Source organism: Strongylocentrotus purpuratus, unplaced genomic scaffold (assembly GCF_000002235.5).
Source record: "Strongylocentrotus purpuratus isolate Spur 01 unplaced genomic scaffold, Spur_5.0 spur5_scaffold_7, whole genome shotgun sequence".
In the NCBI taxonomy this organism is placed as follows: domain Eukaryota; kingdom Metazoa; phylum Echinodermata; class Echinoidea; order Camarodonta; family Strongylocentrotidae; genus Strongylocentrotus; species Strongylocentrotus purpuratus.
The window spans coordinates 32,204,868-32,230,592 of NW_022145613.1; the positions used below are offsets into that span (position 1 = coordinate 32,204,868).

General features: G+C 36.1%; 1 protein-coding gene across 1 annotated transcript; it reads left to right on the forward strand.

Annotated features, from left to right (window-relative positions):
- Window positions 1–1,123: 1,123 nt before the first annotated feature.
- On the forward strand, window positions 1,124–25,316 carry LOC585535 (voltage-dependent L-type calcium channel subunit beta-1; the record flags this gene model as incomplete). The annotated part of the gene is made up of 10 exons (XM_030974528.1): window positions 1,124–1,261; window positions 2,168–2,290; window positions 3,052–3,179; window positions 8,637–8,743; window positions 10,792–10,901; window positions 12,731–12,870; window positions 14,094–14,206; window positions 16,275–16,426; window positions 17,300–17,395; window positions 17,896–25,316. Coding segments are annotated over 10 exons (1,953 nt in total), but the record flags the coding sequence as incomplete, so codon positions are not given.
- Window positions 25,317–25,725: the final 409 nt, after the last annotated feature.

Genomic DNA, 25,725 nt, shown 5'->3' on the forward strand with positions numbered 1-25,725 from the left:
GCACCGAGGGGAAAAGCACGCAGTTGGGTTTGATATTCACAATTGAGGCTCCTTTGTGGCATTTTGAAATGCCAGAAAAGGTCATTGTTCTGATCTCGCGACTTAAGGAAGACAGACTCTGCGCCTTGCGGGCTTCTTAATGGGTGATTACGAACATTATGTTCCATTTGTTTCAAGCGTTTCCATCCTCGGTGGTGGTAAATGCCGAAGCTTCACCGGGTCATATAATATTTTATGCTTTTGACCTGAGGTGATCTAGTTCATTGAGCGAGAGCGCTGTAGATTACCTGACCCAGGGTTTATACTCTCAGCCTGTGCATTCCCTCTATAACAAAGCATCAATCAATGTATTGCCTTTCTTTACCCAGGGGAATATGCGACTTTATTAAGAATCTTTGGGTAGATTACAACATCTTACGTAATAATAACTCATTTCAGGTGGATGATCAGCCATTACTAATTATCTTCATTGTCAAAATGGCAGCCCTATTGTATATGTGTACTGGTAATGAGAGATTTACATGTGTTTACAGAACCAGAAGGGTGTTAACCTACATCCATTAAACATTGACTTAATGCTTTCTGGTTCTCAGCACATGATATGTGCTACACGCAGTGCATGTATTCATACGACTTGAAGAAGTTTAAAATTTAAGTGTAGGTATCATCCATTGAGAGCGAGAAGGGAGTCGACTCTCTGCCCTTCTGGCTCTCAGCAGACGATAAACTCCTGGTTCTTATGTTGTCTTTTAGGAGCCAGAAGGGCGTTAATTCATATGCACAGAGTTAATGACCTCCTGGTTGTGAAAAGATGATATACTGTCCGTTGAGAGACAGAAGGGCAATACAGGGTATCATTTAACACAGTGTTAACACCCTTCTAGTTCTCAACAGACAATTTGTGAATTTATCAACAGCCTATACACACTGACATCCCACTAGACCGTCAGCTTGGAGCCAAAAGGGCATTAACTCTGTGTTCAGGTATATCATTTAACACCCTACTAGCTCCAGACAGACAATACGCTCTTGGTCTCAGAGACTATAGCTGATTAACAAGCCTATCAACATAGGTATTTGTATTGGGTGCATCTGTTTATTTCATCTTGTGTAACCACAATTATTTTGTTGTATTTTTCAGGGTTCTGAGGATTCAAACTACGGCCGGCCCTCGGATTCAGACCTGTCATTGGATGAGGAGAGGGAAGCGCTCAGAAGAGAGACCGAGAGACAAGCATTAGCACAATTAGAAAAAGCTAGGGTATGTAAACATTTTCATGTCAGGCTGTGCCATTAGGTGTACAAATACTCTTTAGTACCGTAGTTGAACTTCCAAGAGTCCAATTTTGAATTTTCATTCCTTTGTTTACTTGTTGGATGGGGCATAAAGTATCTCCCATGTGATACCTCTGGCATACAAATGAAACCAATACCAGACCGAATCCAGACCAAATAAACAATAACATCACCTCCAAGTGCAAACGATTGGTTCGTTTCCGGTTCGAGTCGGTCACGAATTGGTTTGAAGGTGTGATTGAGGTATTAGCCATTCTCAGAATACATATTACTGTTTTAGTTAATCAACAAAATCATCAAGTTCATAATTTCAATTTTGGGATGGGATATGCTTACAAACGCAAGTGTTAAAGAAGGACAAATATACAAAGAGTGTTCTGGAGATTTTCTTTGAAAGGTGTCTGTGTTTCACACTTGTTCGTGAGGTTTCATAAGCATAAGTCCTTGCTATTAACATTTGTAGTGTTAATAAGTAACATTTATGGTATGTTTGACAGTATATGGATTATATATTATTATCTTGAATATATTATATAGTTATAGAAAAGCATGTTGTTCAGACCTCTGCAGTTAGAGAGAACATTTTTTATCATAATTAAAAAAATTATACGTTTTCAAGACTATCAGGTCCTTAGCACCTTATTCAAAAATCCCTCCTTCAGAGACATTGGAAGATATGTAAAGGATGACTGAATTAAAATATGAGATGCAGTCTATTTTAGGTATCACTTCTGTGTTAATCTTTTTCTTATTAGGTATATTCCAAAAACACTGCAGTAAATTTAGAATATGTTTTTCTTAACTTAAAAAGTAGATGATTCCAGTGGATACATTTTCATGTTTAAGTCTTTTTTTCCTTCTCTTTTTGCAGACAAAGCCAGTTGCCTTTGCGGTACGAACAAATGTAAATTATGACGGTTCAATAGACGACGACTCCCCTGTGCAAGGATGCGCAATATCTTTTGAAGTAAAAGACTTCCTACATATAAAAGAGGTAGGTCTCCTTATCCTGCTAAACTTTTTGTTTTTGTAAAAGGCATAGATTATCAACTTCATCTATTGTAAAGGAGAACAGTTAATGAATGTTACATTAAAGTTCCAGGCGACATGTACCTCCTGCATATTTGTTGTCTCTATGGTGTTTGGGGCATTTCACTATTTTCTTCAAAAAATAACTTGATTGGAGGAGCTGGAAAAATGATGTTTCAGAATGAAAGTACATTCAAAGTACAAAATCAAGGTGGTATATGTGTTACAAATGACGATTTACAAAATCAGTGAACCCTTTTTTTTGTTTTAGGTTAACTTTCACCAGCTTCACTTTTTGTAGTCTTTGTCGGACCGTTGTCATACATGAAGATAGAGCTCATTGTGATGTAGTAAAAAAAAATGAGATGGAACAATTTCAAATCAATGATCTTTGATGCACATGTACAGACAGTATGGCCCCTATTTTTTGCCAGATATTTGGAAGTAGTTATTATCATTACTATTAAGTATTTGGCGTCACCTGTGCCTGGGAAGCGAGAAAGCGAACTGAATCACTGTGACCCTCGGGTCTCAACTCCCGGTATAACTGATTGGGGTGTGCATGTAGACCATTACACCGGGTTTCCCCCTACACTTATACGAATAGTGCCGTGGGTTCTTAATGTGCAAAGGTGGTGGCGCTCCTCTACACAGGGTCTCCATTTAACATCCTATCCGAGGGACGGTTGTGTGATGAACATGTTTGATTTTCTTTTCATCCTGCAGAAATACAACAATGACTGGTGGATTGGTAAATTAGTGAAGGAAGGAGCCGATATCGGCTTCATACCTAGTCCAGCAAAGCTAGAGAACATGAGGTTACAAGCTTCTGGGACAAGAAATAGACTTGGAAAGTGAGTAGCGTGCATGATCGCGACACCCTCGTTTACGTTCTTTGATTTCATTTTGATTGAAGAACAGTTACAAACCTTAAGGTTGTGCTGAAAATAGGCGTATTCTGTGGCCTCGCAGGGAGGCCTTTCCCATCAGAACCCTTACTGGCTCTGAATGTGATGTCTGTTGAGGGCCAGAAGGACATTAAATTACATTTATCAATGCCCTTCTGGCTCTCAGCAGGCTATGGATGAAGTGTCATACACAATGTTGGACTTTCAACTTCTTATCCAGAAAAAGACTAGTAGATACTTTTTAAAAAGTCTAGTCAAATTTGTAGTTCATATCAGGGATACCATACAACAAAATGGATTAGGTACAGCAATTGAACTATTTTGTTTTCACTCACATTGGAGTATTTGTCCACAAATGTGCTTTAAAAGCAGAAAAGAGATTCTTCATGGTATAGAGAACTATGGTTCTTGCTGTTCATTTGAATTTTAATGTCCTTTTGCATCCAATGTATTCATGAATATTCAGAGCCAGTAGAGGAAATAATCCTATTTGTAACAAATTTACCCCCCTTTTGGGGGCCTATAAGCTGTGTGTCTATACACTCAAACACACCTTTTATTATTTGATATGTCTTTTGTCAATCTTTGTTTATTTCTGTTTGTTGTTTGTTTTCTGTGATGTTATTGTTTCTCTTATTGTGTGCATTGTGGAATGTGTTCTTAGATTGTCCCAAGTATCATTTTGGTACACACCTTTTGGGGTGTTTTTTCCCCAAAACTGAAATAACAAAGTAATTGAATAAAAACCTAAGTAGCTATCAAATCTAAATACATTAACAAGTGAATAAGCATTGATTGCAAAAATTATGATAATGCAATCTGGTCTTCACAAATTGGGAGGGTCCTTACCGCGCAGTTACAGAAATGGTCCAAATTTTGAAGTGGAAAATGATGTATTTTCCATAAGCATAGGGACATAGGTGTAAGATGAAAGTGCAATAGCACAACCATTATCAATCCCAGCCCTTTTTAAACCCTAACAAAATGTTCCACTTTATTTCCTTCACTTTTGATCATAAGGGAATATTGGCAAACAGATCTCAGTTACATGAGGAGGTAGGACGCTTTCCTTGTCAGCAGTTTGCAACTCTTTGACTTAAAAAAAAAATATGCTCAAACCAGTGGAGAAAAGGGAAAAGGAAAATTTATTTGAATGATTCTCATGGTGCGTGAATGTGGAAATTGCCCTTATGGAGTTGTTGCACCCCCCCCCCCCCTTATGGAGTATGTCACAGTCATTCCCTATGGCAAGGTGGTGGTTGCAAGTTGAACAAAAGAAAGGAGAAAATGGTTTAGAATTTCCCCAATTTGTTTTATTTTATTCAGTGCCTTTAAATTCCAGTTTGCTGTATCGTAACCAAACAATATTTCCATAAACTTCAACAAAATCTTATTACCCCCCCCCCCCCTACAACCTGCTTTCCAAACTTGCAAATGAAACGGTTGGCGTAATTTTTCCCTCAGTACCCTTCTCTCTGTTCTCTATATTTCCTCTGTTTTATTATGTTTCCTCTATGCCTTATTAGGTTGTCAAATCGAAATAAGAAAATAGCAAAACCCAATTGAACAATATTTGCTTGCATTTAGATGGTTCTTAAGATGTTTGTGTTCAGTTATTGCCAAAATGTGCATGCATTTCCCCATTTTTTCTTTGCATATGGCATGGTGCAAAGTACTTATTTGATTCTTAATTGCAGATTTTGCAATTTTCTCATATGAATCAGAAGGTTATTTCATAGAAATAGCTGACTTTAATGGGTGATAATTTGTAAAAACTTCATTTAGTTCTTCTTTTGAAACACAAGTGTTACTACCCTGATCAGACTTTTAGATTAGACTTATGTAGCAGTAAATTTGTTAAAACTTAGTTTTCATATGACTCCCTATAGCACAAAGACAATATTTGGGGGCTTAGTACAGAAGGGATATGATTAAAACGGTTTAAAACTCATAGGTTTGTAAAAGGATAACATTTGGTTTGCACTAAAGCATCAGATTAAGATTAAGAATAACCATTGACAGTGCTTTATTAGATCAGACACTGGTTAACATCATAACAGTTTTATAATTTAAGTCTTGGAAGTTTGGCACTACGCTTTATTTAATTTATGAATTGATGGGTTCGACCGAATCACTCGCATGGTGCTCATTCAAGGGTGGGGAGGTTACATTTGGAAAGAAATCCCTAAGCGGTCTTTGACTCATTGCTTGCTGGAAACCAAATGAAAGATCCAATATCCATTATGCCTTCTCTATGCTTGGCTATCAGAGAGAAGAGTTCATATTTATTTCATAAACCACATCACTGGACAGTCAGAGATACTCACAAGCGATATTGCATTATGCACAATGGCTTTCCATGTATGGCACTGCACACAATCATACATTGGGTTTTGGAGACAATCATCCCGTCCTAGAGACTGGCTGGCATGGCTCAGTCTTAAGAGGCATTCATAAGGTCCGTTCTCCCAGAAATGCTTTTAGCTTGAGTGGGAGTATAAATATTATATAGGATGTATTTATTCCAGTTCTAATTTATGCGATGTCCGCTTTGCCAATCCATGGCACGGTTGAACTATTCAAGAAGCTCTTTTCTGAGTTTGCGATATCTTCAATGTTTAGATTAAGGTTGCATTGTCATCGTATCAGTTATATTTCTTAATAAATTCCATTCCTTGTTAGAAATATATGTCTGATAATTTTATGTTCCTAACGGTTTCCTCCCTAAAAGATCAAAATATTATATAACATCCTCATTTCTGCTAGTAGATTAAAGCAGAAATCCATTACCGGTAAATATTTAAAATCACATCAACATAAGATATGAAACAGTTTATGATTTATTAGTATGTCCTTCCTTTCCCTCATATCAATCAATTTTAACTTTGTATTGCTACTACATTCACAAAACACAATTCATTCTGAAACAATCACTAATGTTGTTTGTGTCACTAGAGATTTTTTTACTGTTTTTAATGTATGTTCCACAATTTCCCTTGAAATTGGAATACTAGTATAGTAGTATTTTATTTGAACCCATAGGCTGACAGGAGAGCTAAGTTTATTTCTCTAATTTACTGCAAAGGTTCACTTTTGAGTATTGCCTTCTAACACTTTGGTATTTAGCATTTATTTGCTTGTTGCTATACTTATGATTTTTTTTGTAATCTGAAAAAACAGGTTGTTTTATTTGCTTTTAAATCTTTTTCTCTTATACAAGCAAAGAAACATATTTATGCGTGGTGTTATAATTTTGTTGATTTACTTTTACCTATTGTTCCTGACTAGTTGACAAATTGATTTTGGGTTGATCATCCTATGTTGATGATAACTAATGATTTCTATGATCCTTTCTTTTCCCCACCCTTTTTGTTCTTTTGTTTTTCACCACACCCTGCTAAATCCTTTTTGCTGAATTGGCATGATTTGAATTTTTAAAAAAAATGGAATGATGCTTTTTGCTTGAATGATGATTTTGCAATCACCTTTCTTTTTCTTACTATGATTTGTGTTAATTATTTTGATTTGCATGCATGTGCAAATGATTTTGTTTGTATCCTTTTTATCACGTTTGTGTTCGTGTGGTAATGCATGTTTCATCTTCATGAGAAATACATTTTTTTGTACTTCTCAACGAAATCAACATTGGTTGATTACGATCACTTTTTTTATACATGTTTCTATGCACTGTGTAAATATTCATGTCTTTGTACTCAATAATAATTCCTTTTTTTTTTTAATGTCCCGACACATTTTATCATGAATCGATTCATCTTTATTCAATGTTTTGGTTGCCTTGTTCTGGATGACACGCCCTCATTTGCTACTTGATCCACACCTTGGCGTTATATTGGGCCCTCCCCCTTCCCCTCAATTTTATCCAAACAAACGCACCAACCAACAATTAAACGCCCTCAATATTATCCTTCCTTTCTTCCTTCTGTCCTGCTGAAATCATTCTCATGTTCTTTCTCCTGAAATAACAATAATATTTCAATTATTTCCCAATCAAATAATCTATTCAAACACTCCTTTTTTCCCCTCATCTTATTTCTTTTAACCCTAATTTCCATTGTTTTTAATTGAACTATCATATTTGAATAATACTTATCAAACCAACTATCCAATTTAATCAAACTAAAACCAATTTTAATCACTTTTGCCCTCAAATTTCTTATCTGATCTGTCTTTCAAACATTTTTCATCTTAAATGAGGACATTTTGCCTGTTCCTCCTCCTGTGTGTTGTGTCTAATTTGATTTACCTTCTGTAACTAATACATTACATGTTTATCTTTCAACAACAAAAATCATAATTGCTGTGATAACTAAACCCTGCGTGTGAATATTTGCACGCACCTATTGCTGTGGATTACTCTATATGTGGAACCAACATTATTTTTTAACCGATCAACCGCTCCTGTATCCTATATTTTTGCCATTTAAAAAAAATACAATCCTCCCTTGATGTCCATTATCCATTTCCGTGTCCTTTCTTGTCCATACCCCCCCCCCCCTTTCTCCACCTTCTTTATCTGTTATTTGTACATTATATTTTCTTGCTCCATTCTTCTCTCTCTCTCTCTCTCTCTCTCTCTCTCTCTCTGTCACTCTCTGTCTCTCTTTCTGTTTGTCTCCTTCTCTCTCCATTCTATCCATTTCCCCTCAATTCTCTTCTCCATTTATATTTTTGGCTCATTTTCCAATTAATCATTTGGACTATTGATTAATTATTTGTTTAATTACTCTGGTGTCTGGATATTCATGATCCAATGCACCTTTTTTCAAATTTCAAATTTAAACATCTTTACCTTTTAAAAATCCCTAATTTACAATTATCATTATATCCCTAATCTAATTCAAACCCTACATCATACTTCCAAATTTTGAGACCTCTCCCCGTCTTTGTTTCCTCCCTCCCTGTTTGGATTTTGCTGCTGGTACCCTGTTTTGCCTCTAACTTGTGACCCATCCATTCATTATACCAACCCTTCTCTTTAACCAATGTCAACCCATTTTTACCATTTTACCCTATTCTAACCCAAACTACCATTTAACCTGATCTTCATTTAACTGAAACTCCATTAACATATTTCATTTGTAACATATTTCATCCGTAACATCCTATATTCTATTCTCACTTCAAATATGACACCATCATCATACCCATCGTGTCATATGTGAACTCCCATCCATCACACGGGATGCTGGTCTTTTCACCCCTTTTACACTCGATGTTGCCCCCCTCCCCAAGTAGCAGTAACACCATGACCATCCCCTCCTCCCCTAGTAGCAAGGGAAGCCTTTCTAGCTTCCCGGGCCTGTCGTTCCTCCAGAACAAGGCCTCCACACTCCCTCTTAACGCTAGTAAGACCAACCATTTGGCTTCCCCCCGTCACAGCAGGTCCACCAGTGGTCTCAGTTCTAGCTCCAACCTCGGCGACTTCCCGACTGGACTGCCCAACTCAAAGTCATCCAACAATTCAAGAGGGTCCACGCCCCCCACTCCAGGTGAGCCTACAAGTCTTGTGCATGTAAAGTTAAAATTACATGCAACTTTTATAAATCAAACGAAACTTCAGAGACGGATCCAGGATTTTGTTGGGGAGACAAAGCCAAGAAATGTCATTAAATGGGCATTGTTTTCTTTATTGTGTTTGTACAATATGCAAATTGGATTCAAAAGGGTCAATGGGCTAGTCGTGCCCCCCTCCCCCATCCACCACTCCAACTAGAATTTCAATTATCAAAAATACCTAGGACGTTTCACCGTGAGAATTACAACCAACATTTTGAATAGTAAATATATTGAGCATAAGTTCTTGTAAAAATGAGGATGTTATCATTTCCAGGGGGTTGATTCGACTCAACTTTGATAGTATGCAACAAGCAAGAGGCCTTTAGTTTTCAGCCGACATTTTCTTTTTTGTAGGCATATCTTACACAAATATATTTCAGTCGGCTGTTGTTTATACTTCAAAGCAAAGCTAGGCCATACCATTTCAGACATCTGAAGGCTTTAGAAGCATGACTGAATAATTCATAAGGGCAAACACTCCTTCTAGTATGGATGAAATCTTGAGACTAAAAGCACAGGCATCTCCATCAAGCATACACAAAATTTGAAAGGTCGAAGATTCAAATCTTTAAACGGGATTTTCCCGTCCTAATATCAAGCAATCAAAATCTTTCGTTTAGCCTAAATAAGCGTTAAGCTTTCAATAGATGTCAATACCCAACTGTACTGATTATCGTGATGAGACCACTGAAACCTAAAAACATGTAGCCATGATTCTTGAAAACATTTTGCAATGACATTTATAAAATGTATACAAAAATAATGGGACAGTATTGGCAATAATAGCCAGTCAGTAAGATAAACAGATGAGGGATTTTCCCCTCCTAATATCAAGCAATCAAAATCTTTCGTTTAGCCTAAATAAGCGTTAAGCTTTCAATAGATGTCAATACCCAACTGTACTGATTATCGTGATGAGACCACTGAAACCCAAAAACATGTAGCCATGATTCTTGAAAACATTATGCAATGACATTTATAAAATGTATTCAAAAATAATGGGACAGTATTGGCAATAGTAGCCAGTCAGTAAGATAAACAGATGAGAGAAAAGTTTGACAAGATGTCGGTGTGAATTGACTGTGAATTATCAAATGTCAGTGCATGTGTTGAAACTCTGTACGAGTTGGAATCAAGGAATAGATCTGAACATTACCCTATAACCTTTGCCAATACTGCAAAACATCCAAGAACGATGCCACTTAAGGTTATGCAACAAAATATCCTTCTAGGCGATTACCCAATCCTCCATATTCGTTTTCTCTTTGAAATGTTTTGAAATGTTTCAAACTTGTTTTTTTTCTGCATTGACATTTGTAAAATGTCAGTCCTGAGAGTGACTGAAAAGTAGCAGATTAGCATAGCACCCCTTGGGTATTAAAGCAAGACATTATACGAACACCGATATTCAATGGAAGAGAATGTCAGATCTTCTTTCTCTGCCCTTCTTGCCTTGTTCTCTCTCTCTCTGGTTTCTTTCTTTTCCGTGGGCCATTGAAGATGTCAGATGAATCCACAATTATCCAAAGATTCCAAAGTCTCCTTTCGTACTCCTCAGATGAGAACCCATAAAGCTCTGAGTAAAGCTGATGCTGGGGCTGTTTTTAGCTCACTGTCAGAAACATTTTGTATGTAAAAACAGAAAATACATAGTCTGTATATATGCTATGCCCTTTTTAAAAATTCAAGTTTTGCCTGCTGCATTTAAGCTCCTTATGCTCCATCTAAAAGTTAATCAGTATTATATAAAAATTGGGTTGGTACGAGGACTTAACTGTTACATACAAATATGAAAGCTGGTTGGCTGTTGGTATATGGGTCACGCACTGAATGTCCGCTCTTGTCGGGGAAAATGAATAAAGCATTGGAACAGTAAGGACTGTGTGTGTGGGACATAATTGGTCTCCTCTCACAAACTCTTCTATATAAATCAATAATAATTGAATATGATAATTAAGTTATTTATGTCTCTGCTCGATAGATGGGGACCAGAATGGGCTGGAGGAGGACACAGGCGATACGCTAAGTCGGTCAAGAGGGAGCACGATTTCGCCACAACCTAAGGAGAAGCGTAAACCATTCTTCAAGAAGGTTTGTCCACTTTAGATGACTCTCTGTAACATTTTACTGTCAAACCTGTCTATAGCGACCGCCCAAAGGAAACACAAAAAGTGGTCGTTGTAGACAGATGGTCTTTGTAGACAGGTTTCTTTCTAACATGTTTCAATGAGAAACCATTTTCATGGGAAACAAAATATGTGATCTTTGTAGACAGGTGGTAACTAAAGCAGGTTTAACTGTATTTTGTTTGTGCTCAGGATAAAATGCAAAATTAGATCAACTGTGACAGCAGTAAGGTTATAAACCTTATTAATTTAAATGAAAATGTTGAAAAGCTCTTGATGCAATCAGATTTATCCCATGATCTAAGGTTCTTGGAGGGTTAAGTGTTTTGGATTTTATTAAACTTAACTACCTCTTCAAGATTTAGTCAGCACGTGCTTCTTTGCAACTTATGCTGGTAAATGTGCACAGGAAAAAATGTCACATTCTATATAACATGAATGACAGAAGGTCTGGAACCTTGTGTTTCAAATGTTGAAAAGATTGTGATGGAACATGTTTTGGGTTCCATTTTGGGAAGTTTTTGGTTTAGATTTAAGTAAATTAGGTCAAGTGTTTTTCAACAATCTTTGATTAGCATTTGCTCACGCTACAATTTATGCAGGTTGTTCTCGGGATAGATGTCATATGCTGAAAAGCTCATTTTGCCACCAATTTTAAATTGAGGTTGCATAAGGCGGAAAGTATATATGGTTCCCACCAGCATAAAATACCCTTCATTGTAAAAAATAATTTGTTGTTTTGTTCCAAAGAACACTATTAGAATTTATTATTGGGAAAGTTGAATTATTTTATAGTTAGTGTTGAATTTTAGCTTACCAGAGAAATGTTAAAGTTTACCTTGGCTCTTATGCAACTTTCGAAACATTGAATCGCTCGCCAGTCCCATGTATTGTTCTCAAATAATGAATATAAATTCCAAAAGGAGTGACGGTATTGACATTTTCCAACATAACATGATTGAAAAACAAATATAATTATTATTCATCCTACCAGACTTGTGGTTTCCTCTCTAAGGTCATGTCAAACATGACAGACAGTAAGACACCTAGAAGGTGTCAAATTGAACATATGCTTTGACACTCTGAATTGAGCGGAATTTCATGACATATTAAAATTCGTAGCTCAAATACATATGTTTGATATCAGACATGCTTACATTGTAGAACACTGTACACACATGTTCATGTATATATTCTTACCCAAACAGTGGGAATGAAAATACTTTTAGTGTCACTGTTTGTAAAGTACCATATGCAGTTTTTAAAAATATCCAGCTTGTCTAGCAATATATGAGTATTCCACAGACCAGCCAATATTTCTTTGACTAGACCTGTACATGCATGATAAATATCCATTCCTGTTTTTTTTGCAGACGAAAAATGTTCCTCCCCTTACTCTAATACATGTAGTTAAAATTTGGGACCCATGTGTACTAAATGCTTGTTAGTGTTGAGATACCGTTTCAGATACTTTCCGCAATATATTTTTATACATTGCCTCCTGTAAAAGATTTGTCAAGTTTGTTTATCATTAACTTCTTGTGCCATGGGCTTGGCAATATTCCTTATAAGGAAACTTGTACATGATTGATAAGTATTCATTGATGTTTTAACTTGCAGACCGAGAATGTTCCATCATACGACGAAAGCTTAAGAAAGCTAATTCAGCCTTTAATATTGGAGTACATGTATGTGCTAGATCTGTATCTTTTTAACATTTCTTTTTTTATTTACATGTTCATGCACATGAATGTATGGATGTGTGATAATTATTCATTTATGTCGTTCTTGCAGACGGAAAATGTTCCTCCATATGATGTGGTACCGTCGATGCGACCTGTTGTACTGGTTGGCCCCTCACTCAAGGGTTATGAGGTCACTGATATGATGCAGAAAGCACTCTTTGATTACTTGAAAAGGAAGTTTGAAGGAAGGTAAGACCCGCTTCCCCCATTTATCAATTACAGTTAGCTCCGTAAAATCTTAAGTCAAATTTAAAAAACAAACATGTAATGCAAAACATGCATTTATTTACACTTCCTAAGACAAATTTTGGATAAGTCACACTATTTTGCACAGTCCCATAGATTCGACTTATGCAGAGTTAACTGTATCAATATTCCAATTAAATCTTTGGTATAATTTGGGAAACAGTGATATGTAGCACATAGGCTGTTTGCTAAGTATTGAGTTGATGATGTCATCCGCTTACTTTTTTCTATCCATTACGTACGTAAATTGAACAAATTATGTGATTCATTTAATTTTAATTTTAAGTTTAATTCCACAACTTTAGTATTTGTCATCTGATTTTGATGAAAGTTTCACTGTTTTGTTCGTTAAAGTTTTCTCTATTCGTTCAATTCATTTGCAAATAAATGGGCTGGATTTGCCCTTTAAGGGGACAATTTCATACTTAGTCTGATTAATAAAGATTGTAGGGGTCTTAACTCTAATTGTTCATTGTTTGACCTCGCATGGTAGAAGCCAAAAAGGAAATATGATCTTGTGGTACCTGCATAAACCATATTGTGGGAAGGATGCCCTATAAAAAAATACATGCATGCTGGTATATAGGACCATCAACCCAAGTAATGATTGTTTATGGGTCATAACTAAAGTTTTATCTTCTCATGTTACAGCAGTAAATGGTCTGTTTTGAGCCAAAATGGCATTAACTGGTTAAATATAAGTATATTAGCTGGTATACACCCTTCTCACGTATGCCTTTTCCATGTGGCATATGTTGCCTAGGTGTCCAGTTTCTATATATAGAGAGTAGAAGAGAGAAAAAGAAAAATGACCTGAACGAATTTCTTTAATCAGGTAATTTTTTCAATATGGATATCCTGAGTTTTTCATGCAAGGGTGTTGTACATTTGTACGTGGAGCATGTAACATATTACATTGTTATTGATAGCAGAGAGCCAAAAGTGTGTTTAAATAACTCGTGTAGACTTAATTGAAATAGACTTAATGTCCTTCCGGCTCTCAACAGAGGTTATGATTTGATATACAGTCAAACCTGTCTACAGAGACCGCCCAAGGGAAACACAAAAGTGGTCTTTGTAGACAGGTGGTCACTTAAGCAGGTTTGACTGTATTATGATTCATTAATTCATTTTATTTTCAATTTTTTTTTCTTTCTTACACCAAGGATTTGCATCACACGTGTGACAGCAGACATTGCCCTTGCCAAGCGGTCAGTTCTCAACAATCCCAAAAGTCGGCAGATCATCGAGCGGTCAAATAGTCGCTCATCCAGTATAGGTAAGGCCCTCGCTGGACAGAGAGTTATAAAAGTTGCTGGGCTCTTTCCCCTCTTCAGACATCTGTCATATAGCACTTAGTAAAGCGGATTTCAATAAACATTATAACTAAACTAAATTAAACAATCCAGAAATTTAAATCATTGAGTGGTCAATTGGTAGTTTATCCAGCATATGTAAGACCCTCAACTGTGGGTGAAGAAATGTGACCTTTCAATGTTCTATCCAATTACAGTGGATATTACTTCAAAGTATAAAACAAAAGATAATTGCTTGAGTATTAAGAAACCGTCTCATTTCTCGCAGGCAGTTTTAGAGAAGTGAGGATAATATTATGAATTTTACTGTTGTGCTATAATATTACCACTATGAAATTCTGTTGTAATGTGTAATCCACTTCTGTTAATTACAGCTCATTTGAATAATCTACAGCTTTCTTCTGGTAAAGGAATAATATTAATTGACAAAAAAAAATATGGAGTAATACTGAAAACAACCTAAAATATATGCATCATTAAATTCATTTTCATAATTCTTTTGAGTCATGATTAATCAAATCAATTAGGTTTGCTTAACATTATATGTATAACACAAAACAAATGTTGTGATATATGTGTTATACTTGTACAAGTGAAAAAATAGAAGGCTTTAAAAATAGACGGATAAATTGTTGGGCGTGGTGTGGAGGTGTATGCATAGTGCATGCCTGGGTTGATGTTCATACAGTTTATTGAGTATTTATTGAGCGACGGAGACGGGTGGATAACGTGTGAAAATGTAATGAATAAATGAGGGGACTCTAGCCAGACAGAAACAGTCATATCATACCAAGGGCATACCAGAATGAAAAAAGACGCACCCCTCCCTCCCCCCAATCCTCCCTCCCTCCTCTTGCAATTCCAAACGAGAAAAGGAAACGGCCCCCTCGCTTGCCGAACACCTAACTCGGAGTGTCATTTTATTTCCATTATCGCTTAACGGCCACTGGATTTCACGGGTTCTTATTTCTAATTGTAGTATGAATAAAGCAAGGCCGTAGTCATTGAGGGATACCAATGCACAATGCCACAGTGGGTTCCAATTAGTGAAATTTGATATACTAGCTGTTAAGAGAGAAATTGGGATGGTTGAGTGCATTAGGAGGTCCTCTGTGAGGTAGAAAACGGATGTATGTTTTTTCATGTTCAACTACCGGTAGTAGAGCTTGTATGAGACATTCCTTCACATAGTTATAGCTTAGAGTTGGGCAATACAATGGTAGTCGTGTAGCCATTTTTCTGTCTGTAATATACACATGTACTAAGCCAGCTTGTTTCTTATTTCACATTGGCAAGAGCGTGCAATATGAAGAAAAAAATTATCATACTCCTAAAAGTTTTACCAAATTTTTACATCATAGAACAATCTATTGAATCTGAAATAACTGGCATGCAAATTTTATTATGAATGCTTCAATGGCCAAATTTGTTTAAATGCATTGTCATTATAATATCAGAAATTCAGAATTAGTGGGAGAAATACATAAAAAGATGATTGTTTGTATGAGAAATTTATAAAAAATTGACATAGCTAGGTTGTTTTTTATATGATGAGTGGTTGAGTGATTAAATAATTTGGTTTAAAAGTTTGCATTCAAATTTGAAACATGTTTATCTAGGTAGATTGGCTTAATCCTTTCGTAGTGGAGTTATCTGAAAACGTTTGGTACATGTAGTTCCTTCAATCTTTAGTTTCCAGTATGCATTTTGATTAAAAACCATAAGGCAAAACGATGTTCACTATTCCATAAATATATTGATTTTGCTGTCTTGATTGGGTAACTTCAGGATGAGATATGAACAGTCATGTAACAATATTTAACAGTAAAAATCACTGTTTTCACATTTTTCTCTTCCAATTTTTCCATATCTCTCTCTCTTTCACTATTCCATAAATATATTGATTTTGCTGTCTTGATTGGGTAACTTCAGGATGAGATATGAACAGTCATGTAACAATATTTAACAGTAAAAATCACTGTTTTCACATTTTTCTCTTCCAATTTTTCCATATCTCTCTCTCTTTTACAGCTGAAGTGCAGGCGGAGATAGATAGAATATTTGAGTTAGCGCGTAGCATGCAGCTTGTTATCCTGGATTGCGACACCATTAATCACCCTAGTCAGTTGGCAAAGACGTCTCTTGCCCCAATCATTGTCTATGTCAAAATCTCGTCTCCAAAGGTATATATTCCAAACTTGTTATTACACCTGACTGTTTAATGCCGTATTGTCTACTGAGAGCCAGAAGGGTGATAGTTGACGCATCATTTTACTGAGGATTAATGCCCTTCTGGCTTTAAACAGTTAATATCATTTGCTTCATAGAGGCTGATGGGCATTTACTTGGGTCATTTAACTCAGGGTTAATGCCCTTCTGGCTCTCAACAGATAATATCATCTGCTTAGAGGCTGACTGGCATTTACTTTGATCATATTACACAGGATTAATGCCTTTCTGGCTTTCAAGAGTCGATAAGTTTGTCCTACGACATACATGTGTATACAAGTCATGTATCATTGGCTAGGAGTCAGAACATGACACTTCTTGCACTTAGCCGATGGTAGTGTTAGTTGAGAGCCACACGGTCATTAACCCTATGTAAATTGAAACCAGTATCCTTGCTTTTAGGATATTATATGATCCCCAATTTTTAGGAAAACTTGTGCTATATTAAGTCAAATAAACGCTTTTGTTTAATAGCGTGTGAAGTAATTATGTCAATCAACCTTTTACTACCAGTGTATATTACCAGTAGTGCCATGTTATTTTTAAAGTAAAGCATTGAGTTTCCGACACTAGATAGTATTGCATGTCAAGAAAATTATATCGTGAAATAAAATCCTGAAAAGAAATTTGTTTAATGTTTGATTGGAAAATGATACAAAGTGGCTGAAGGGGCAAAGAAATGTAAAAGTTAAAGCCAAAAAATATCTGAGTACCTTTTGTGATATGTTAGGCTTACCGCTAAGAGACTTCGGTGGTAAGCGCTTCATAAGCACCTTTTTTATGATTATTATTATTATTATTATGTTTCTGTATCTTCTCTTTTATAGGTACTACAACGGCTAATAAAGTCACGCTCAAAATCCCAGAGTAGAAATATGAATGTACAGCTAGTAGCATCCGATAAACTTGCTCAGTGTCCACCCGTAAGTATACCTTAATATGATTCATTCTCTAAATCCTGGGAACGATGAAAATTCCCATATTTTAGGTATTTGAGTGATAAACACCACCAACTTGAAATTCTTGCATCATATTAAAAAATGTACATGTGTATGGGAAAGATGGTGTAGAGAATGATGGGATATTATTCCATACAGTATGTTGGAGACATTAAACTACTGAAGAAGATCAATGTCCGAGACATGAAGAAGTGGAGGGAGGGAGTGTCATCAAACCCGGGAACACCTAGTAAGAGTGAAAATGCTGACTTTAATAAATGAAGTTGCTGATGATAATGATGACACTGATGATGAGGAATATTGGAAAATGTTAAGTGCAAACCAGCTTGGAAAAACAGATTCACAAATTATTGAAAAAAATAAAGAATAAAAAATCATTTTGGGTCACTTTATGGCATAAAACCTACAGTGTACAAGTCTCATGAATATTCTCTTCCAATATGTGTGCTCTTTGTTTGTTGTAGGACCTATTTGATGTGATCTTAGATGAGAACCAGCTGGAAGATGCTTGTGAACACATGGCTGAATACCTGGAAGCATACTGGCGGGCCACCCACGGGCCAGAGCCCGAGGTCCCTGCTAAGGCAGGCCCCCAACATAACTCACCCATGCATAACATTCTACAGCGGGTAGGCTCACACCGTAGTCACACGGAGAAGCCAGACAAGAAGGCGGACTACCACCATCACAACAAACGAGGCAAGGACGAGTACGACGGAAGCGACCCCAACGAGCCTTACGAGAGCGGATACCGCAGTGATTCCCGGGAGCATCCGAGTGATTACATAAGAGATGATAGGGACGCTCGCTATAACCAGAGGCCCGTCTCGCCCACGGACGGCAGAGGGTATTTTGATAATGATCGGAGGGATCGCGACAAGGATAGAGACTATGATTCCCATGGAGGAAGAAAACATGTGAAGGGAGACAGGACTCGTGATGTGGAGCGAGGCCCGCATGATAGAGGGCCTCCTCGGGACCGGGATAGGAATTATACCGAGCGGGACGCGGTCAGGTACGAGAGTGAACATCCGAATAGACCGGAACAGAGAAATCGCTATGCAGACAGAGAACGTGATCGCTACGACGACGGGCCAGGTCATGTCAGCGAGCGAGGGCGGTATCCACCGGAGAGGGGGTCCAGCTCTCGCAGTCGGGAGCACGAGATCGAGATGGAGGAGATGTACGGTAGGCGAGGTCGTGAGGGCCCACAATACCCCGAGCAGTACCATCAACGGTACCAGGACTCTAGAGAGCGGGCACGTCGTGATGCCTCACCGGGTCCTCGTCAACGCATGGCGCGTCCCTGACGCTGACCTCCTACCTCCGCCCAGCCCAACACGGCGGTCTCATTTTATTTTGGAAGTTTCTTCAATGCCAGTAGAGCAATCTAACTCCATGTTGAGTTGACATCTCGTACTGCGAGCATTGAATTTATGTGTTCCAGCCAAGTTGTACTCTCAACAGAGTTCCTGCAGCAGTCAGTCGTAGTAGTCCAGCCTTCTTTCTACTACCTATTTTCTATGAAAATGGCTGTGTATGTTGGAGTTGCCTGATTTCTGATAGTTTTTTTTTTATGCTTCTCTAACTTCAGATCTTTTGAATCAGAGCATTCTGCGTACGGTATTATGTGAGAGAGGTATAGGCCTTGGATTTGCTTTATAGTAAAGCATTTGGTGGCGGCTTGGTGTTGGGTCTTGTCGGTGTCAACCAGTGGTCATTTGAGAACCACTTGGTTAGACTCAGTGAGGCAAGAGATCATAGTGTATGATCCATGTGACCACATTTTCACTCCAACCATGCGACATCTGTTTACCAACCAATGATGTCAAATTTTTGAGGGATTTTTTGAAAGCAAGATTATTACTCCTCGCGTTAGAATTCAAAAGAAATTCTTGTGGAATGGGAAGTGTTTGATCTCTCTCTCTCTCTATCATTTTGTGGTTTCCAAGTTTTTCAAGATTTATTCAGCATATTTTTGGGGTGATCAAATTACTATATTTCTGACGTTTAGACATATATCATGACTTGACTACTTGGACAGAGCTCATGTTAGGTAGTGTACGACAACTAACAATATTTGAGAGTGTTTTTAATATCATCATCACAAGGTAGCACACTGTGATACACGTGTAGTGTACACACACACAAACACACACACTCACCCACATAAAACGGCAAATGGCAATCATAATTCACAAAACGGAGTGAAGTGAAAGTATTTGGAGAAGGTTCTTGAGAAACATCATTGTCAAAATATTTGATGATGGGTTGAGTTTGGACAGATCATCCTGTGGGTGTTATGATAACCTCTGCAGGCAGGGTTCTTTGTATCACATGATTTATGACATGATGGTCACATGATCAGTCTGTATCAATTCCATTTTTTTTTTCCACGGTCGGTCCGCAAGCTTTGTAACTTTTGTATAAATGTGTGAAGAACGGTAGAGAAAAAATTGTTTTGCTTGAACTTTTATCTTGAAGATATAGAAAAAACCTCTGTCAGTCTTTTCCAACAATTTCACCACATAACCACACTTGATTGTGTGTTTTGTAACTATTTTTTCCTTCATAAATCTAATTCCTTTTTGTTTTCTGTTTGCTTCTCTCCATCAATTCAACCCTTTTCTTATCCCCTTTTTGTTGAAGTCATGTATTTCTGCACTTTTCTGTCTTTTCAAACTTTTTTTCCTACAAGGCATTCATAAATATAGAACATATACATGTTTATAACATATTACATGTTTGTGCCATGTCTGTGTTGTAGAAAGCACAAGATTTCTTCCATACATACGACAGTGTTCTATTATATTCATTAATATGGTTGACAGGCGAGGTCCAGGATTGGTGTATCTTTGCATGAAACAAAGTACAATTTATCGTTAAAACAGTGTGTGCATAGTAGAGACATGAATCTTATATATAAATATATACATATAACATTTATTATATCATCGCTAGTGAAATATATCAGTTTTTATTAATGGATTTGGAAGATTGAGTAAGCAGAAAAACGGCAAATTGTTAGACGGACGGTTTAGATGTTTTAATGATTGCCTCCAAAGCGAGGCCTTTTTTTCTATTTCGTATGGATCACCAATTTGAGCTTGTATCAAGAACGAGATCTTATCACTCTGCAACAGCTGTACAGTTTATTTCCAATAGAGAACATGATGACAGAGTTGGGGTCTAGGGATAAGCAGGGGTATAGTTCATTTCCATACCGGGTTGGATATACGGCCTAGGGAGCAAAACAGTGATTCAAGAACCATTTTAGAGCCCAATGTGAACCTCAGTAAAGGACGATTATCAAGGGACCTTCAATAATTCAATATCAGTGGGAAAAAGACAGAGAAGCAACTTGTGATGCTGGGAGGGGTTGGAAGGGGGGGGGGGGGAGTAGACAAGGCATACATCTCATGCAGATTTTCATTGTATAATTATAAACAGTTGTACTTCATTTCATCACATTTTAAGCAAAGGGCGTACTACAATGAATACCATTACCATCGGTCAAACAATGCATTTAAAGCACCATGCCAAATTCACTCATTGAGACCCAGAAGGGGTTACTGCCCTTCTGGCTCTTACAAATTATATAAAAATAAGTTTTTAGCCCCCAGATACAAATTTCTGTACACCAACCCTTCCAGTGAGTAATGTCATTGATAAAAGCTATTTGGCTTGAAATCTCACTCCTGAACCTGAAGGATTTTTTTCCATTCTAAATAATTTGATTCTTCATTCCTTTATTTATTTGTTTATTTATTTATTATTTTCTTCATCAATTTATTCATAATGTCTTATTCATAACAATCATTCATGCCACTGCAAGCCGTACTGCAGATTTTTTTTGATTTTTATTAAAAAACCATTAATCACAAAGAAGTTAAGAGGACTGTGTGAAAATGTTTCTTAATTAGGGACCTCATGGATTAAAGTGTTGATGAAATGAAGTTATCTTGTGGGACTTTCAAATGGTTCGAAATGGGCTTTTCTGTGGATCGTATGTGATCCGAAATGCACTACAATTTTTTCATTACAAGACCATTCAGAATTAGACTAGAATTTCAATTGATTCCTTGCTGTGCAAGAATTATAAATACATATAGGATTCCTTTCTGTAAAAGAAATGATCTAACAGGGTGTAGATGTCGCGCCTGCATATCCAATCGCCTCTTTATAACAATACCTGTTCTCTGTTGGATGTACTTATATCTATATGTTTATATATTCATATATTCATATTAGCTATATATACATATATATGTATATGTAAACATATAAATATAAATATATATCTAAACTGGTTGCTGATGAGTGAAGACATACATGTATTACAGCTGTCACTTTTCATGTATTTGTTCTGTAATTGAATGTATCGCAAACCTCAAAGATCCTCTTTGTACGGAACTCTTATCTGGTAGCTAGTGCTTGTTGGATTTTGTCACACTTTTCTAAAAAATTGGCTACAAAATTCAGAAGAAAAAAAAAATGAGAGAAATGAGAAATGTATCAGAAAAATGGTAGTTGTAGACAGCAGTAGAGAATCCAAGCCGTTTCAGTTTGGGTGGAATACCATCTGCCTGGGTGGACTATGATGTAGGGTAGAATTTTTTGTTTAAAGAGACACTACTACCCTTCATAATTTTCACATTAATTCTATACAGACATTTTACATGAATATGATATGTATATGGGCAACCTATATTATGAGAGAAAAGACATTATAATGGATGACACTGCATGAAAGTGTTAAATCATATCATTTAGACGATTTTAACTGGATTAAAATCAGTTATAACATCTATTGCCAGTGAGCTCAGAAATTATGCTCAAGAAAATGTTCATTTGGAATTTTTTGACAATATTTCAATCTTTACGAGTTTCAAACGGAAGCTTGCATTTGACGATTCTCTATATTTAATCATGGAAGAGAAAAATTTGGTCAATCAAAAAGATTTTCCTTTTTCATGTTCTGCTATACATGTACTTTCAAACAAAGCATATATAGGAATACAAAATGCTTTCATAAATCTATGCATTAAAAGTTTTCAAGATTCATTTATCACATTAAATATTTGAAAGGAAAATATGATTTGGTTTGTATTAAATATACTGTATCAACAATCAAACTTGAACGTGTTTAATCAGAGGCGTATATCACTATTACACTACATCGTATATGAAATTATGAATGAATAATATTATCTAGACATAAAGGATGAGAATTTGGATATGAATGGGCTATTACCAACTGCGCATTTATGTAGAAAGTCAAATGTAGTTCTATGTAAGAAGTAGTAGATTTGTAGTCATGTGAAAAACATAATGTACAATTACCAATTTGAACTATATCCAACATTCACTTTCTACACATTGTAGTCATGTGACTGTCACTATGTATCATATATTTACTCAAAAGTACAATCGTATACACTGCTCATGCTAATTGTCTGTCAAAATATGTGACAGTTATACCTCTAAATTTACAAGATATAAAATTCCTGACTTTGACAGATGAAGTTGACTATATACTCAGTTGTACTGAACTTGTGTAGGCATGGGCGAATGGACTTTTATGCTTCTTTTTTTTTTTTTTTTTTACTGTAAATACATTATATAAATGTGGAATATGGTATTTACAAATGCTCAACATTTACATGCATTTGTAAAGAAAGTAGTTAATGTATACTATATAAACCTGGGTGTGATATATATTGACACTATCAAGGGATTTGGTCATTTTTTCAGTGTAGCGCTTGTATATGAATAGTCTTAGTAAACACATGTGGCACCGTCTCTATAAAGCAAGCTCCCCAAAGTTGTATTTTCAAAAAACCGTTTCTACTTGTACCACTCAAAATGTGTAGAAATTCTTTGAAGAATTTGTTAAAATGCGACCGTAGGTAATTATAGAAGGTGTATTGTATGTACGTATCGTGCTTTGCTTCATGGGAATGACTGAACACACGTACATACTGTGTGATATTCATCTCGGCTTTTCTTGTTGTATTAGAAGGAAAAAGAAAATGGGGTAGAAAACTACACCAGGTTCTTCCAGTATATATACATTATATATACATATATCACAGAATACGACTATGTCACCTCGTTTACATTTTTGTAACAAAAACAGTTTTGAGTCTGACCTCCCCCTCCCCTCCCCTCCCCTCCCCTCCCCAGAAAAATGCACCAAGATTCCTTTGTGTCTATTAAGTGCCATTTTATTTTGCTAATTTGGGAAAAAAAGAATTATATCACTCTCCATAAGCATCTGTTTTGAGAAATTATAGCTCGTATTTTTTCATTCTTTTTACAATTTGATGCAATTTATCTTTCAACACTGGATGTTGCTATTGCTTGATATATGTGTATGAGTTTATATATATGTATATATATTCATATAGTTATATATGTGTATATACATATGTATACATCAAATGATTGAGCAAATTTGTTTTCTAAATACATAAGAGAAAAATGTCTATAATATTTCGTTTTGATTATATTACTGTTTGTCATCCAAGCTACAATAAATGGGTCAATCATATTAGTTATTTGTAGTGATTATCTTCATTATTATTCAAGAGAAGAATGCGGCTAAAAAGCTTGTGCCTTTGACTCCCTATTTGTATGTTATAATATTGTTCAAATGCTAAATTTGTGGGGAGCGTTGCTCTCCGATATGACTTTTATCGGACGGTACTTCACCAAGGAACCATTTGGAGTTTAGAATGAAGTGCTGTCGGTTATTTTTTGCCAAACACCGGACTTTTACAAGCCATACCAATACGGATTGTTTTCAGCAAGTTTTTTTTTTTCTTTTCAATTTTATTTTTTAGTTCCGTGTGTGATTTTCTTCTGGACAGATTTGAAGAGAATACTTAGGCTTTTTTGAATTATCGACTTTTTGTTGTTGAAGTAGTACGACTCTGTTCCTGTGTCTCTAACCCGACCCCAACCCTTTAATAGAGATGTATTCCATTAACCCTTAAGCTGCCAAGATGTGTATTCTCTACTCATGTACTGACAATGTTTGTATAATAGTCAAGCGGGCCATGAATCTATATTTTCTGGCCAAGGGTACAATAGTCCCTGAAATAATATAATGCTCGAAACAATCTGATCAGTTATTCACTCTTTAAAGTAAGAACAAAAATGTTTTTTTGATGTTTTGGTTATGTTTTTGTCTTTGTTTCTTGTTATTCTCTGTTCCCTTTTTTCTTCAAAACAAGGCCAAAAAGTAGCCAACAGTGCCTGGAATGCAAATTGCTGGGGTTACAACGGTCACAACAAATTTCATTTGCGAACAGCAAATAAAACCGAGTTTGCATATTTGGCATATTTGTGTTCAATGCCCCTTTTCTGTTTGTTTGGTTTTTGTAGGTATTTCTAGCCTTTTCCCTCCATGATTTGAAATCTAAACTGGCTTGCAAAGAATTTTTACCAAATCTCAATGCCCCTATTTATTGGTAGGGCCTGTATCTCAGTTAAGGTGCTTACATAAATGGATAACCTAACCATTCATATGCTTAATATGTTGGATTTGATTTTTGAAAATGCTCAACTGGAATTTAAAAGATGTATAGAATACATTACTAAAAATATGCAATCCTATGAACAGAGTTCTAATCCACGGACAGTGTCCCCCAAGTTTCATCCAATTAAAAATCTAATGGGAAACAGTGATTTCTTTATTTCTTAAATCTTAGAACTAATCATCTGTAAATGGCTCCTTTTATTTAGTTTTAAGATCATTTTGAAAGGCAGCATGTATCATTGTATTAAATATTTAATTTGTTTGTGAAAAAATTTGAGAGAAAGATTAAATTTGATGGGATTAAACCAATATGTAATATGTAAATTTTGTATATGAAATGAAGACAAGAAAGAAAAACATGATACTAGTATTTCATGTAGTGATAATTGAATTATACTAATATGGGAATGAAAAAATATTGGGAAATAGTTGACTAATAACCTACAAAATGCTGAATAGTGGGTCATTGAAATGCTACAATAAGCCAATGCTTTAAATTTGGGGGATTAAAATACAGATTTCTAAAAGAAATGGGGAAGACCCTAAACCTTTTTGCTGAGATGATATTTCTACAAGTTACTTCTTATTAAAAAAAATCTTCATATGTTAGTAAATTTGAATCTTAAGATTAAATTGAAATTTGATTAGTTCAATCTTTTTATTGTTGTAGACTAAAGGGGATACCGGTAATACAAATTCTACTCACCAAGTCTTTTCTTATATTGACAAGTTGGAAGATACATTTTAAATG